Source organism: Portunus trituberculatus, chromosome 40, assembly GCF_017591435.1.
Source record: "Portunus trituberculatus isolate SZX2019 chromosome 40, ASM1759143v1, whole genome shotgun sequence".
In the NCBI taxonomy this organism is placed as follows: domain Eukaryota; kingdom Metazoa; phylum Arthropoda; class Malacostraca; order Decapoda; family Portunidae; genus Portunus; species Portunus trituberculatus.
The window spans coordinates 27,837,812-27,855,311 of record NC_059294.1 but is presented as its reverse complement, the minus strand read 5'-3'; the positions used below and the strand labels follow the sequence as shown (position 1 = coordinate 27,855,311).

At 44.0% G+C, this 17,500-nt stretch overlaps 1 protein-coding gene across 5 annotated transcripts in view; it reads right to left on the bottom strand.

The window, feature by feature from the left end:
- The window catches only part of LOC123516083 (titin-like), a 562,881-nt gene extending 546,011 nt beyond the window's left edge, over positions 1–16,870 (bottom strand). The window contains exons 1-2 of one of the 5 annotated variants that reach the window (XM_045275142.1): positions 16,812–16,870; positions 14,810–15,283 (exon numbers count right to left, since the gene is read on the bottom strand). In XM_045275142.1, coding sequence (XP_045131077.1) covers positions 14,810–14,899 — 90 coding nt within the window. In that variant the 5' untranslated portion in view covers positions 14,900–15,283; positions 16,812–16,870. The other 4 variants (XM_045275145.1, XM_045275141.1, XM_045275143.1 and 1 more) reach the window with 4 other exon arrangements.
- Between the last annotated feature and the right edge of the window lie 630 nt (positions 16,871–17,500).

Genomic DNA, 17,500 nt, shown 5'->3' with positions numbered 1-17,500 from the left:
AAGAGAATGAGAGAGATGTTGAAATGACGGACAGGACGTGACGCAGACAGAGAGATAGATAGACAGGCAGACATTAACAGTCACCACAGCAACACCACTCCCGTTCCCCACCACCTAAAAAAAAGTAAATAAAAATAAAAAAATAGATCAAACAGGCGGTAAGTATACAAGTAGAGACACTAGAACCTGCTGTTGTTACGCACGCATCTAGTTTTTGTGCAGTGGGAGGGAGAGAGAGAGAGAGAGAGAGAGAGAGAGAGAGAGAGAGAGAGAGAGAGAGAGAGAGAGAGGAGAGGGTAGGATGACAGTATGAGGAAGAGAAAGGAAAAGAAATGAAGTGTTAAGGAGAATGTAGAGGATAAAAGAAGGGATAAAAAGGAAAAGAGAACATTAAGGAAGAAAGAGGAGAAAGAAATAAAGGATAAAGGACAAAGAAGGTGAAAAGTATAAAGGAATGGGTAAAGAAGAATGGAGAGTGTACAGAAGGGGAAAGATGGGAAGGAATGAAAGGTAGAGGAGAGAGTGAGGATAAAAGGAGGGAGTAAAGAGGAAGAGGTGTGGGTGAAAGAAGAGAGGCGAAAAGAAGGTAAAGAAAATATGGGTAAGAAAAGAAAGCATAAAAAAGTAAGGATGACGTATTGAGAGGAAAAAAAAGAAGGAAGGAAGGAAGGAAGGAAGGAAGGAAGGAAGGGCAGGAAGGGGAAAATAGTATAAATTATGATATATCCTTACCCCAATTCCTGGCCCTTCATCCTCTTAACTGATTATTTCCTTTCCTTTTTTATCTTCCTCCTCCTCTTCCTCCTTCTTTTCCTCCTTTCTCTCTTTCTCCACCTTCCATTTCCCAACTAATCATTACTTTCCCCTCTCCTTCTCGTCCTCCTCGTCCTCCTCCTCCTCCTCCTCCTCCTTCTCCATCTCGTGCTTTCCAAATATTTTACATCAAAGGTATATGTTTTTTTTTTCTGATCTCAGTAAATGACGGTGTATCTTCACTTTCCTTTGTCCCTTTCCTCCTTCACTTCCTTCTCTATGACAGTAATCGGAGAGTGGTCGCCTTTGTCTGACCTCAAGGTATTTGATGTCGATGCACGTTTTTGCGAGGCGATTTTGTAACATCATCCATTCCTTTCTGAACTGTCGTGTGGCATTAGTACCTCCCTTGTGCTTCCTGGATTTACGATTGCTTCCTTGGTTTCGTTAATTTTTGGGTTGTTGTTATGTGTGTCTTTTTTAGCTGTATTTGTTGTAGAACTCTCTCTCTCTCTCTCTCTCTCTCTCTCTCTCTCTCTCTCTCTCTCTCTCTCTCTCTCTCGGCACCAAACTTTAAATCCTTCCACACTACACCACAACATACTTTTTTTGCCTCTTTCTACCCTTCTACCCTCTCTATTCCACCACCACCACCACCAACCCCACCGGCAACCACACCCATCCAACCACCCAAACACACACACACACACACACACACACACACACACACACACACACACACACACTACCAGGGCTAAAATTACCTGAGTGGGGGAGAGCAATCAGGGCCCAGGTGACGTATGACCCAGCAAGGTGTGTTTATAAGAGGCACCTCGGTCGCGTCTCAGCCAATTTTGCACGGGAAGAGTTTGGGGCGGAAAGTTGCAACGTTATGCCAACAACAAGTGAGGCGTGGCGGTGCGCTCAGGTGAGGTGGGAGGCCTTTAATATGACGTGGATAAAGAAAACAGTGGAGATTACGAATAAAGGTGATGTGTTTTTTTTTCCTCTCTCTCTCTCTCTCTCTCTCTCTCTCTCTCTCTCTCTCTCTCTCTCTCTCTCTCTCTCACTGTAATATTTATGTTTGTACAAGTAAAATATGCTGTGCTGGCTTCATGTGGTATTTTGTCCATATCTTTAGTGAGTTTAAGGAGAATATATGGCAATGAAGGTTAAGAATGAAGGGATTTTGTCTCTCTCTCTCTCTCTCTCTCTCTCTCTCTCTCTCTCTCTCTCTCTCTCTCTCTCTCTCTCTCTCTCTGCTTCGGGTTGCTAAATGCGATATTTTCTCTAAACTCCTCGTGTAATATGGATGAAAATTGAGCAGTGAAGATAACGAAAGAAGGCGATTTTTTCTCTCTCTCCATGATAACATTAGCATAAGCAAACTCCGCCGTGAGGTTACTTCAAGAGATGTTTTCTTTATATACCTCAGTGCAATATGGAGAAGATTAGAGCAGTGAAGGTTACCGGACAAGGAAGGTCATTTATTTTCCCTCTCAAGTGTAATGTCTAGATTGGTTAACCCCTTTCAGCACTGGCAAGCATTTTTACCTTGAGTTTGGAGTGTGATTAGACGATTTTATTTCAATTAGGAAGGGTCTATGGAGGTCAGAAGATTAATGGGTAGAGTCTTCACAATTTTAATCTCCACGTGAGTTTCTGAAGCTGTATAAAATCCTCATTAGTAACCAGATTGAATATGAAAACACGTCATGGTACTGTAAAGGGTAACAGTGCCGGAACTCTCTCTAAGGGCATTTTCTTCATACCGTTTTCTGCAATTGGGAGAAACAGTGAAGATCAGGAAGCGAGGATATGATTTTTCTGTATCTTCACTATAGCATCAGTATACGTTATCTCTCTTAAACTCCTCCAATACTGGGACATATTTTTACCTTGAGATTTGTGTACGATTAGATCATTTCATTGACATTAGGAAGGGTCTATGGAGGTCAGATGATTAATGGCCACAGTCTTCACTATCTTAATTCCCACATAAGTTTTTGGAGGTGTGTAAAATCACCAAATAATCAGCAAAATGAATATGGAAACGCGTCTCGGTACTGAAGAGGTTAAATTTTCACAAGTTTTTAAAGTGTTCTTACGGTTTTAGAGGCAGATTAACAAGATTTCTACATTATTGAGTGGAGAAACACACTTGAATATCCAGCTAATCATCTCTGTGGCCTTGGAATTTAGTCGTGGTGAGAGAGCAAAGCTTTTCTGAATACAGGTCATAGCGTGCATGCCTCCCGGACCTGTGCTGCGCGGCGCTGGGCAAAGAAAACATGGACGGCACACCCACCCGAGAATAATATAAGAGAGAGAGAGAGAGAGTGTGTGTGTGTGTGTGTGTGTGTGTGTGTGTGTGTGTGTGTGTGTGTGTGTGTGTGTGTGTGTGTGTGTGTGTGTGTGTGTGTGCGGCGGCAAAATTCAAACGCCTGTACAAGATGCAGATATCCTTCGTTTAGTCGTTCCTGGCATGCAACTTTCCTCCTTCTCTTCTTTCTCCTTTTCTTCCTCCTCCTCTTTCTCCTCTTTCCTTCGTCCTTCTCCTACTACACAACGATTTTTCCAGGCGTATTATTTGATATTTCTTGCCAGAGAGAGAGAGAGAGAGAGAGAGACAGGACAGCTACATAGACGGACATCCCTCAGTAAGACAAAGACCTCCACTAACTAACTGCCTTTCCATTCCTTTCCTTCGCCTTTCACTTCAGTTCGCTCCAACGACTCTCCATATTCTGCGTCTCTTTCGTTACCTTCTCTGCCTCGGACCGCGTACACTGACAAACACTGAACCCAGACATGTAAAAAGAAATAAATACACTGACACCGCCCTTCCACCTATCCTGTTCACCTTTCTCCCCATCCACCCATCCCACAGTAACCTACCATCCCCCACAGCACCAATCCCGTCGCCACGAAAATGCTTGGTACTACGGAAATGAAGAGTAGAAAAAAAGCATGCAAAATACCTGTCCATTCCGTCACACCTGAGTTCTCGTCACGCAGGTAAGGGTGAGGGCGTGAGCGTGAACACACATACACGCGCACACATACACACACACACACACACACACACACACACACACACACACACACACACACACACACACACACACAGAGAGAGAGAGAGAGAGAGTTATATTGTAAATTATTAAGTTGATGTTGCAGTTTTTGCTATAATTTACCACACACACACACACACACACACACACACACACACACACACACACACACACACACACACACACACACACACACACACACACACACACACACACACACACACACACACACACACACGTGAACACATGAGCGAATGAACATACCTATTCAACAACCTACTAAACATGGAGAGCAAAATTCAGACACCGAACACATGGAAGTCGCATTACCACCACACACAACCAGAAAGAAGCGGAGGGACGTGAATGACCTCTGGTGCACGAATATTTCAACACCTTATTGACGCGTGCTTGATTCTTCCCTCCTGAACCTTGTAATTTTCCACAAACGTATGGATTTAATATTCAATGCTACGACACAGAAAGCCACCGATCGTCTGAAACTGCATGAAGCGTAAGAGTTGTGAGGCTAATGAACCGTTGACGTCTTTAGATTGATATTCACTGGTGGACAAAATTTCCCGGGCTTTTTAGGATGGAAAAGAATGCTTCCCTAATGTGGTGTCTTGCTGAAGGGCTGACGAGGATAAAGAACTGCGTGAAGGAAGAGTGAGGACAAGCATCGCCAAAAGGAAAGAAATTGTGATTTGAACTGAAAAGAAAAAGTTTGAGGTTGTTTGTGTGTGAATGTGTCTCTCTTGTATTGTGTTGCGTTGTGTGTGTAATTCACTGTTTGATCTGCTGCAGTCTCTGACGAGACAGCCAGACGTTACCCTACGGAACGAGCTCAGAGCTCATTGTTTCCGATCTTCGGATAGGCCTGAGACCAGGCACACACCACACACCGGGACAACAAGGTCACAACTCCTCGATTTACATCCCGTACCTACTCACTGCTAGGTGAACAGGTGTGTGTGAAAGGAGACACACCCAAATGTGTGTGTGTGTGTGTGTGTGTGTGTGTGTGTGTGTGTGTGTGTGTGTGTGTGTTGTATCATTTTACAGTGTCATCCTTTTACTACTATTACTACTGCTACTATTACTACTACTACTACTACTACTACTACTACTACTACTACTACTACTACTACTACTACTACTACTACTACCACAACTACTACTACTATCACTTAATCCCCACAACTACTTTAGAGGCAGGCAAATGTCGTAGCTAAGATGAAAACATGAAAAGGAACAATGTACAATGAATCTTTATTTTTCACATTACAATCTTTCGATGAATATAAACACTAAGTCCTGCATTATAAATCTCTCTCTCTCTCTCTCTCTCTCTCTCTCTCTCTCTCTCTCTCTCTCTCTCTCTCTCTCTCTCTCTCGCACCACTGCACAAAGGGCTACTACCACGTGTCTTGCAATCAACATGTAAATTCCCTCGACTCGCACGTCATCATATACATTGAGCATCGCTGTTAATTCAATGCTAATGCGCCTCTTTTATGACCCAGCCAACTCAAAACACGAGGCTGCAATGTGCGTATATGCCCAGCCTCAGATTCTGACTTCATACTAGTTTGCTGTTGTTAATTTTGTTCGTGTGTTGTTGATAGAGGTGGTTGTGGTGGTGGTGGTGGTGGTGGTGGTGGTGGTGGTGGTGTTTCTTGTCTTACTTGTTGTGGTTGTAGTAAGTTCTGTGTTTTATTAGTGACAATATCGTCGTGTTTGGAGAAAGGAGGAATGTATGAGGGGCAAAAAATATACTGGTTTCTTTTAAGTATTAATTGATATCGTATGCAATATCTCAATATTTATCAAGAGTAGGAAATGTCTCTCTCTCTCTCTCTCTCTCTCTCTCTCTCTCTCTCTCTCTCTCTCTCTCTCTCTCTCTCTCTCTCACACACACACACACACACACACACACACACACACACACACACACACACACACACACACACGTTAAATGTAAATATAGTGTCTCCTTTTCATCTGCAGTTCCCCCACCCTTTCTGAGTACTAACATCTCTTCTCCCCTCTCCTTCCCCTTCTTTCCCCTCACGACCCTCATTCCTTCACCCTTGGTTTCCTCTTTCGTTCAGCACCTCCCTGCATTCCTTCTCCCCTCCCCCTTGGCCTCTCTTCACTTCTTTCCTTTTTAGTAACTTTTTAAAGCCTGCCTTTTGAGTACCTGACAACTAGAGAGTGTTTGCAGAGTTACATATACAAAGTGTGTGTGTGTGTGTGTGTGTGTGTGTGTGTGTGTGTGTGTGTGTGTGTGTGTGTGTGTGTGTATGTGCGTGCTACTAATACAAGTTCCCGCTAATAATTTCCACGTAAAGTTGATAAGCCGGTCTAAATTATACGTACTAATCTACACTCAACTGTTAAAAAGTCTTAACAAGGCAAACTTTAGGAGAAGCAACAACTCCTCTTCATTTTATATAACATTATCCTCGCTAATTAGCAGATGCATCAGTGGCGAAGGTGAGTGTGCAGCCTTCAGCCTTCACCTGCATGCACCAGATGCCACGAAAAGGGAGGGACGGAGGAGTGAGTTTTCATAATGGTCAAGAGCTGAAAAGAAAGGAAGGATAGAAGGAGAGGAGAAAGAAAGGAAAAGAAGAAATAAAATAGGAAAAAGGAGGTAAGGAAATCTGAAAATATACATTGTCACAAAACATTCATGGAGTGGAATATACATATCGTTCAAGAAAACCAATGACGAAGTGAGTAAAGAAAGTCAAACAAGCATCTGAAACATGCGGCCACAAGAACACACAACGCTGGGAAAACTAGATATACCAGACAGCAAAAGTTACGTACAAGGATTAAATACCTGGAAGTTAAGTTTGTACATTTATGGCTTCCCTACCGTAATGAAATAGTCTGGAGAATGTTTTTGGTCACAGTTTTGAGAGACACACCACCAACAGCAAAGTGATGGAAGAATTCAAACTTTTCTGTCTGCAGTTTTACTTTGTCCAAATTCAATCACTCATTAGTACCTAGCAAGACTATAAGAACCTAAGATGGAGGCGAAAAAGACAAGTTGACCAATACCGCACCAAATAACACCATTTGCCTTTTTTTTTATACCATGTTGACTTTTCAAGGGAATTTAAGGACTAAAGGGGATATTTCTGTGGTGCCTCCTATCTCAAAGCCCACCCGCTAGGATACCGTTGCCCCGAGTGAGGAAGCCCAACCTACACTTGGACCGTGGGCAGGATTTGAACCTGTGCACTTGGACCTCAGACCCCAAAGCACACATGGTTCCACTGTACCACGGCGGCCCCATCTAGTCTTTGAATGAGTCAATAGTGCAACATAATAAAAGAGAATCCACAAGGGCAATATGAATTAAGCAGAAAAACACGAATGAAGAAACAGATAAAACAGAACCTCATTACGGAAATAAACCTTGAAATTAGAATATGGACTTGAAAGGGAAATGTCGTGTACTGCACAAGAAAAACCAGGCAATTTATATTACCTGATGCAATTGAATTAACAATGATATGCATTTTGTCCATATACCGAAACGCTTTGCTCTCTCACAGCAACGAGAGCTATGGATTTATGGCCGACCTGTGTGGCTTATATGACCTGAGTATAACCACTTGCCCCTGTACCAAGTGACTGTAAACTCGCCGTGACTAAGTTTCAAAAGGTCTACAAGATGACCAGCTAAGTTTTCAAAAGAGTGTTTATTCCAACTAGTAACGTAGAAATCTTGTTAATCTCTCACTAAAACAGTAAAAATATACTTGAAAACTCAAACTCGTGTCACTTCAACTAGAACCTTTAGAATGTAATCGAAGGCAGCCAGAAAGGTTTCATATTGCTGTTCTTAATCTTGTACGAGAAGTAACTGCATGATCACCAGCCACTCACGCCTACCACTCGCTCCTCGGCCACAAACCACACTCATCCATGAATGTTTTACCCTCCCAGGCAGCACGTCGTTGGTTTGATATATACCTCGTCCGTCTCAACAGGAGGGTGATTACAAGGTGTTGTTATCAAGGTCTGAGTACAACATGGGGGTGCTATTTTCTCTGTAACAAGAAAAGGACACGATTCTGAGTTTAAGTCTTGATTTGATGCTTTTAGTTAGCAGTGTTTTTCTTATGAGTAAAGCAGAGAGAGAGAGAGAGAGAGAGTGTGTGTGTAGTGTGTGTTTTACGGGTTTTTTTTAGATAAGAGGTACCAAAAATACGTCAAGAATCCTGTTCCACCCTGAGAAGGAGGCTTTAAGCACAAGACCAAGCTGCTCAGAGAGAGAGAGAGAGAGAGAGAGAGAGAGTAAAATTCTCTCTCTCAAGGGACCGTCTCATCTCCAAACCAGAAAAGTGACCAGACCTAAAGCTGAAGTAAGGAGAAAACTTAGAGAGAGAATGACGGTGAAGAGAGAAAAAGAAAAGAAAAATGCAATATCGTATATCTGGTCGAGAAATTAGCTTCACTGATCGAAAACTTGATAAAGGAAACAAAAATACCAAAACCAGGTAGAAATTAGACACGATTATGGGAAGTAATGAACTGAATACAATAATCAAAGTATTGCTGCCAGGTGGTGAGGAAAGCTGTGGAGGGGTTTCTCTCTCTCTCTCTCTCTCTCTCTCTCTCTCTCTCTCTCTCTCTCTCTCTCTCTCTTGAATTGCAAGTTTTTTTTGTCATAAATTTAGTGAGAATCGAAACTTTGAACTTGAAATTGCCTTAGACACTCCTGGGACCACAAAGACGAATCAAATGAAAAAATCACAAAAAAATCAATCCAATTTTGAGTCTGTTAAAGGAAGAGTCATTTTTCATTCATGTTTTTCAGTTTAAAATAGTCTCCTACATTTCGAAGACGCAAAAATGGTGCACGGAGAAACCCATAAAAAGCAGTGCGGTTTTGAGTGTGCTGAAGGGAAAGACAGTCATATTCTTTTCACATATTTGTATAGACTCACACTTAACGCAGTATTGACTAGCCTCTTGAGTACCATGACGCATTTTTCTATTTATCTGGGTATCATTTAGTGACTTTACACAGCTTCAGAAACTCATGTAGGGGTTGAAATAGTGAAGACTGTGGCCATTAATCTTTTGACCTCCATAGACCCTTCCTAATGTCAATAAAATCGTCTAATCATACCCAAAACTCAAGGTAGAAACGCGTTCCAGTATTGAAGAGGCTAGAGAAATGGAACAATTCACAAGGAGGAAACGAACTAAGTGCAACAGAATATCGTGAGGAAACAGACAAAACGAAAGCCATTAAGGAAACAAACCATGAAATTAGAATGCGTTCACGAGAGGCGATGTGCTGTGCTGCGTGAGACTAATCATGTCATTTATACCACAGGAAGGAATTGAACTAAGGATGATCCACGAGACGCAAGGGAGTCGAAATCAATAAAACGACACATAAATGACGCCAGACGGACAGTATAACCAAGAATGTTAACCCCTTTCAGTACTGGAACGCATTTTTTTACCATGAGCTTTTTGGTATGATTGGGCGATTTCATTTAGATTAAGAAGGGTCTGTGGAGGTTAGAAGATTAATAGCCAGTCTTCACTATCTTAGTCCCCACCACATAAGGATCTGAAGCAGTATAAATTCATCAAATAACAAGCAGAATAACTATGGAAATGAGTCATGGAACTGAAGAGGTTAAACTTCAACTAGTCTAGAGGAAAACTGAACTAAGAATGATCAAGAAGAACTAAAGGTATCAAATTAATTAACCCCTAACCCTTTCAGTACCATGACTCACGCGTTTTCATATTCATTCTGCTTACTATTTGGTGATTTTATACACCTTCAGAAACTTACGTGGGGGATTAAGATAGTGAAGACTGGCCATTAACTTTCTGACCTCCATACACCCTTCCTAAAAGTTAATAAAACTGTCTAATCATACCCAAAAATCAAAGTAAAAATGTGTTCCAGTACTGAAGTGGATAAAAAGACGCCTGAAATAAAAGTATGAGCAAGAATGAGGATTACGAAACAAGAAACCAAGAAAAATAACACACACAAAACACACTAACTACACTGAAATCAAGCGTGTTTTAATATTCCGACTTCACTACTGAAGAAAACTGAACCACAAATGATCTCCCCAAAAAAACGTAAATAATAAAAAAAATAAAACAATGCAATAACTCACCCAACACACTATAAGTTGAAAGCATCACCAAGAATGTCTTAATACCTCGACTGTGCAACTGAAGGAACGATAACTAAAGAAGGGGGAAAAAATGGGACTCTAGGGACAACAGATAGGAAAGGAAAGCGAGGTCGAGAGTGGCCAATTGGTTCCACTCGTTGTAAAAGGAAGGAGTGTAAGAAGACCGAAGGGAATGCGGAAAATTGCAACCCAACTGGTGGACACTGGGAAATTGCATGACTTTTATCTTTCACATTGGGGGGGAGAGAGAGAGAGAGAGAGAGAGAGAGAGAGAGAGAGAGAGAGAGAGAGAGAGAGAGAGAGAGAGAGAGAAAGGCGAAAGAATACGGATGATTTAAGTAAACTGAAGATTAGAAGATTAGACATATGGATATAATGTCCTAGTACTACTACTACTACTACTACTACTACTACTACTACTACTACTACCACCACCACCACTACTACTACTACTACTACTACTACCACCACTACTACTACTACTACCACTACTACATTAGAACTACGATTAGCTACTACTACAGCAACAACTTCTACTACTATAACAAACCCTAATACTAATACAATAATATTTGTGTCAAAATAATCATCATTGACCTCATTATAACCACTACTATTACTGCCATACATAACCACCACCACCACCACCACCAAGCACCAGTACTCATGATACCTCCTACCCTCACTACTTCTGCTGTTGTTGAGGACGGTCTTGCATTAAAGAGGAGAGAGAATATGATAGAGAATGAAGGTACGTACGCTCCCGTTTGCTTCCCCGCCTCTCTATATCCACACCCCGCCAGACGCAGACAGACATAGACGTACGTTTATATACAGAAGAGAAAATAGGTAAAGATAGAAACGTGGATGAGAGAGAGAGAGAGAGAGAGAGAGAGAGAGAGAGAGAGAGAGAGAGAGAACCTTTTTTCCTTTGCTTTTTGACTGTATCTCACACCTCGACCGACTCAGACAGCTTGGATATACAAAAAGAGTATAGATAGATGGATAGACGAATGAAAGAGAGAAGAGCAAAACGGAAGAATCTAAGATAGTTTTAAATCTTTGTCCTTTTTTCCTTCTACATCCACCTCGACGGACAGAGACATATATGCACATAGGAATAAAGAAAAACTGAAGATAAGAAATGGAGGAGAGAGTTAGAATTCTGTGTTATCTTTACCCTAATATATCCACCTCGACGATCATAAATACACGTAGACATACTAAAAGGTTAAAAATGGATTGATAAACGGAAGCTACACACACACACACACACACACACGCACACACACAGTCACGGACAAGAGAATGGCGTGTGAGTGTGCGTGGAGTGCGTGGTGTGCGTGGCGAGCATTCTTTTCTACCCGCCAAACTATTTCTTTTTTCCCTCCTTTTTCAATCACTATCCTCCGTCCATTTATTTCTTTTCAATTTAGCGCCTGATCGTTTCCCTTCATCCGAGTGTGAGTAAAACCTTGGGGCGTCATTTACCGCTGTGATGAATGAGTGATACAAGTAATGGCTTTCTTCTCTTTATGACGATGCTCTCTCTCTCTCTCTCTCTCTCTCTCTCTCTCTCTCTCTCTCTCTCTGTTAACCCATCCACTACTGGGACTCACTTTTACCTTGAGATTTGTGCACCATTAGACCATTTTATTGACATTAGCAAGGATGTATGAAGGTCAGAAGATCGATCGCCACAGTCTTCACTAAATTAATCTCCCACACTAGTTTCTGAAGCTGTATAAAATCACCAAATAGTCACCAGAAAGAATATGAAAACGCGTCATGGTACTGAAGAGGTTAAAAGTCATGAGGATGCCACAGGAAGACTTGAACCACCTCCACTGGTGACGGACGGACGAGATTGTAACCTTGATTTGAATTTTTGTGTTTGTTTTTTTATCTTTCATCTGTAGAGGGATGTTGCTGGTGAATTACTGCACTCGTACATGTAATAAACCGGTTTGTATCACTGTTTTCCTTCACATATATTGAACAATGATGCCCTAAACCACTGTAATTCTTCTCTCTCTCTCTCTCTCTCTCTCTCTCTCTCTCTCTCTCTCTCTCTCTGCCTCGCACACCTGGGCTAGCGCTAACAAACAGCCTCAATGAAGCACCCCACGGGCGAGACAGGTGAGCAGCGCACCCCTCGCCGCCCCAACACTCGCCTCCCTATTCGGACATCCTCCTCGGGCTCATCTCGCCCTCCCGCCCCGCCATTATCCCTGACTGGCAACAATGGCATGATGAAATAAATTTATACACCGATTAGCTTCGCAGCCTCAATGTACATGACTCTCATTTCCTTTACACTGCCAGTCACGTTAGGAACACAGAGCTCGAACAACTCACTCCTCCAATACTACTGCTGCTCAGGAGTTGGATTATGGATTATGTGTAATTCACCTCGGTCGTCTGCTGGTCACCCAGCCAGTCTTCCCCATTACGGAGGGAGCTCAGAGCTCATAGACCGATCTTCGGGTAGGACTGAGACCACAACACAATCCACACATTGGGAAAGCGAGGCCACAACCCCTCGAGTTACATCCCGTACCTATTTACTGCTAATTGAACAGAGACTACACATTAAGAGGCTAGCTAGCCCATTTGTCCCGCCGCTTACCGGGACTCGAACCCGGCCCTCTCGAATGTGAGTCGAGCGTGCTAACCACTACACTCTGAGCTCGTTCCGTAGGGTAACGTCTGGCTGTCTCGTCAGAGACTGCAGCAGATCAAACAGTGAATTACACACACACACACACACACACACACACACACACAGATATATATATATATATATATATATATATATATATATATATATATATATATATATATATATATATATATATATATATATATATATATATATATATATATATATATATATATATATATATATATATATATATATATATATAGATTGAGAGAGAGAGAGAGAGAGAGAGAGAGAGAGAGAGAGAGACAAGGGTACTGACCATTTTCATTTTGATGAAATATTCTAATACAAAAGTACTTTCCGTCACTATTCAAGTTCTTTGTGACATGACTCTTACATAATCACAGGAGCGTGACATTAACATGTGCAGGGCAGCAATAGTGTTCGGCACCTGGCTAGGCACAGTGACAAGGGGCGCCGCGCACTGTTCTGTTACTACTTATCATTCATAACTTTTTTCCACCTGTAGGTAGCACCCTGTGATCCGCGAAGCGCCGGTGACCCAACGCGGGAAGGCTCAATGGAATTTTCTTCCTGATAATTATATAATTGGCCAAAGGTCATCCACAACATCAGATCTCCCCAGCATGTTCACAATTACCGCGGGTCTTTTGTTTCAGCGTCACGTTCCCTCCTTCATAACAATATTTCTCTGGCAATTCATACTCCCATAAAGTCTGTGGCCTGAGGAGCCGCGGCACCCCAGCCAGACACCCTAAATCCCTCCACCCCATCCCCGCGCCCCCGCATCCCCAGCCACCAAGGGAACTCTGACACCCCACCAACATCCCCCCACGCCACGGCCACCCCGCTATTCCCGCTACCCCCCAGCAACCATGACCCGCCCATCCTCCCCCCCACATGGCCACCCAAACGACGCAAGGCACCTCAGCCTCCCTCTCCCCACCCCCCACACCCCAAGCCCATCACGCCCGGCACCTCCGCAACCCAGCCTCGCGATTCTTTCAGAGAGAGAGAGAGAGAGAGAGAGAGAGAGAGAATGTGTACACATGAAAGAGAGGAAATCAAGAGGTAGCGCGCCATTTCGCGGAAGTGCGAGGGGAACAGAGAGAGAGAGAGAGAGAGAGAGAGAGAGAGAGAGAGAGAGAGAGAGAGGAGGGGACTGATAAGCATAACATGGAAAACAATGAAGACGGAAAGAGGGAAAGACAAGTAAATTCTCAGAAATGCTCGAAGAGAGAGAGAGAGAGAGAGAGAGAGAGAGAGAGAGACTATAGATACTCTTGCATCTCTCACAAGCCCTAGTGTAATAAAGGCAAATGCTGGTATATGTACAAGCCAACGATGCTTTTCTACAGTAGTGTTATGGATGACTGCAAATATACAAGTGGTGTGAAAATAAAGTGTTACATCTCTCTCTCTCTCTCTCTCTCTCTCTCTCTCTCTCTCATATTATGCACTGTACAACAACTCTTCACACGTCCTTCACTCCGTACATGCTCTTTGTGCCCGCTCCTCTCTCCTCCTCCCTTGCTTGTGTTTCCTCCTCGTGTCCCTGGGTGCTCTCGTCTGCTTCCCTTGTGTAGCGTGCCAGTTGCTGCTAATCCCCGCCTCTCCTTCAAGCAGCATCCCTCAGATACCAAAATAGCCGGCATATTTTTAACAGCCATGGTCATTACATCGTCCCTCCACTTATTCTCCTCCACTTATTTACATACTCGTTTACACATTACTACTTGCAAAGTTCCTCTCAGTACATTTACACGTGTTACTGTTAATTATTAATCTAGTGAAAATATGATGTAATGACAGGTTTAGAGGAATCCTGATCTGACGCGACCCTAAGCTTTCTTCACCTCGTCCACCGCTGACACTGGCCAGGGTCATTAATATCTGTTCGTTATTCTTAAGATAGCAAAGTCTAGTAATTATGAATATAATGAAATTCAGAGTCCATCAGTGTATACCCAATGCATGTATATTTTTCATTAATAGTGTGAGAAGAGCTGAGGCGAGGTGACGTTAAATGAGGCGGAGCATTGCAAGACTTGATGACACAATATACATTAGGGAAAAACAAGCACAGCCTTACTCACCTTGCTCACCACCAGCGGCCGGTCTCCTCCGCCTTGCATGCGGAACCCCCAAGGGTAGCCGCCCCTCAGGACCACCAACACCCGCACCATCCTGGGCGTGGTCTAGGGGCGCGGGGCGTCTAGAGGTGGAAACACTCACGCACACAGGCACTGGACACTCGCATGATTCACCAGCCGTGTTTCCTGAGGTTTCAGTTACATTTTTCCAGGCTGAGTGGAGAGATGATTCAGGTGATCAGCACCAAGTCTGCGCAACGCTCACTGAGCCGCGTGCACGTGACGGAGCCAGGATGGTGGACATGGCAGAGGAGTGCAGTGTATAATATTTACAAATTATTGATAAGTATGCATGAAAAATAACACCAAAGATTTAACAGATATGAACAGCACGTTAAGTTTTTGTGCCGCAGTGATGCAGATGCTCACCAGCACAGTGACGTGTTCCACTAAAACTTTTCAACCGTAATTTTTCACCTTAAAAATGCGTCACAAGAAAATACATCAGCGAACAAATCATTCATTCAGTAGATGGCTGAACAGCACTCAATACGCCTAACTCCGCGAGTGTTCGGCTCAGTCCAGTCAAGCCGGTGTATCAAGTGGCGGTTCCTTCACACGGGCACCCACCAGGCACAGCACTGCCGCCTCCAGCCCCACGCCGCGCCGTGCACACACTACCACACCACCGCCGAGGGGACACGCGGCGCCCTCCCCGAGGTCTTCACTTCGGCGCACTGGTGGCAGCGATGATGGCAGTGGCGGTGGTGGTCACGTTGCTGATTCGTGCCGTCACGTTCACACTATGAGGATCTCACAGCGGGAGATCCCTTAGTGAGGTGGCCGGACGCCCCTGGCCAGCCACAACAATACTAATCGTCACTTGCTATCTCGCTACGAAAAGGTGCCGAGTCGTCCCCTCTGGCAAACTGGTGCTCGAGAGTTTTTTGCCACCTCTTTTTACCAGACAAGGAATGGACGAGGGACACATGTGGAGGATGAAGAGGATAAAGGGTCGGAAGGAAAAAAAATAAGAATATTAAGGCTTAAGTCCGATGGGATGTGAAGGAGGGTAAATGGAACTGTTGTGAGAAGGGGAGACCCATCGAAGGTAAATCAGAGCAACAAAGTTAAGGATAAAAAATTAGGGAGTTAAATGACATGCAGAACTCCAGATGACGGATGGAAAGTGTGTGATGAACAGAACACATTGAAGAAATAAAGAATAAACTGAGGATAATTAGGTGCCGTAATAGAAACAGAGAGAGAGAGAGAGAGAGAGAGAGAGAGAGAGAGAGGGAGACTTGGAAACATATAATTACATCACACTGTTCCGACTCAATTACTCTTCCGTGGTCACCCAGTACGCCAAGGACACACACACACACACACACACACACACACACACACACACACAGAGCTAAGTCGAGGCACTCTACCGTTTTAGTTTGTTGTTATTCTGGCTGTGGTGGTGGTGGTGGTGGTAAATAGGTCAGTCAGTATTTTGGAGAGAGAGAGAGAGAGAGAGAGAGAGAGAGAGAGAGAGAGAGAAATTCTGCCGCACTTGGGAAAATATCGACGCTTCGCTTAATGTCAAGTGAGAAGAGAGAGAAGATAACAAGGATTGGTCGGGAGTTTGCCTCTAACTTCATTTACTGTTAGCTCTACTTCTTCTCTGCATCGCCTGTATTACCACTACTGTGATGTCACGTCGCGGGGGAGGATGGGTGAGTGAGTGCGTGTGGAGGGAGGAAGGGAGGTAAGAAGAGTGTTTACATCACCACCAGCACACCAGCACACCACCGCATCACAAGGGCGCCAGCTACCACACTACACACACACTACAGCTCACCTCGCTACCACACAGTCAACCAGTAACCTCCTCTTTCTCCATGCTTAATCTACAAGAGCTGCCACCGCCTCTGTCATCCACTACCGCCGCCACCACCGATTGTCACACACACCCTGTCACTACTGCCTTGCCCTCCCTCCCTCGCTCGCTCACCCGCTCGCACACTTGTCCTCACTCAGCTGAACTGCACGCGGCACCCAACATGCTCAGACTGTTCCCCTTTTCTCCACTAAACTGTGTCCCCGCTAGCGTTGCATTTCGCTCAGTGCCTCCTCTACCGCCACGTTGCCCGGGTCTGTCCATATGGAAGCGTCAGGCCCTGGACTGAAGCATCATCGTGCCTTGCAGCTTAATGGTTTGCTTGCCTACATGTCTGTGACTTCCTGCCTTTAAGTATTTTAGCCTCAATACTTGAAAACTTCGTGTTTACATTGCGTTCGGGTTTGAATGCCGGACAGCCTTGAGTACCGCGAAAGAACGAAACAATTTGAGGCTCAGTTGCCAATATATATTTTCCCGGGTGCAGAAGCTTGGGGAGACTGTACCTTGTCTCCTGCAGCGGTCACTAAACCTGCCGGGACAGGTCGCGGTGGCACTGCTCAAAAACACACTTCTGCCCAGAGGAAGGCGTGTAATATCGGTAGCAGGATAAGGTTTCAGGGGGTGAGGTCAACTGAACTCCAGATCAATACTGGTTCACCCCGCAGGCGCCGCTCAGACCACCCCGGCACCTTGACAGAAAATGAACGCCTCAACACGGACGAAAACGTTTTCTCTCATCGATATTCAGGATAACTTACGTATTTTCACTTGAGCTTATGTCTGCAGCCAGTGAACGGCTA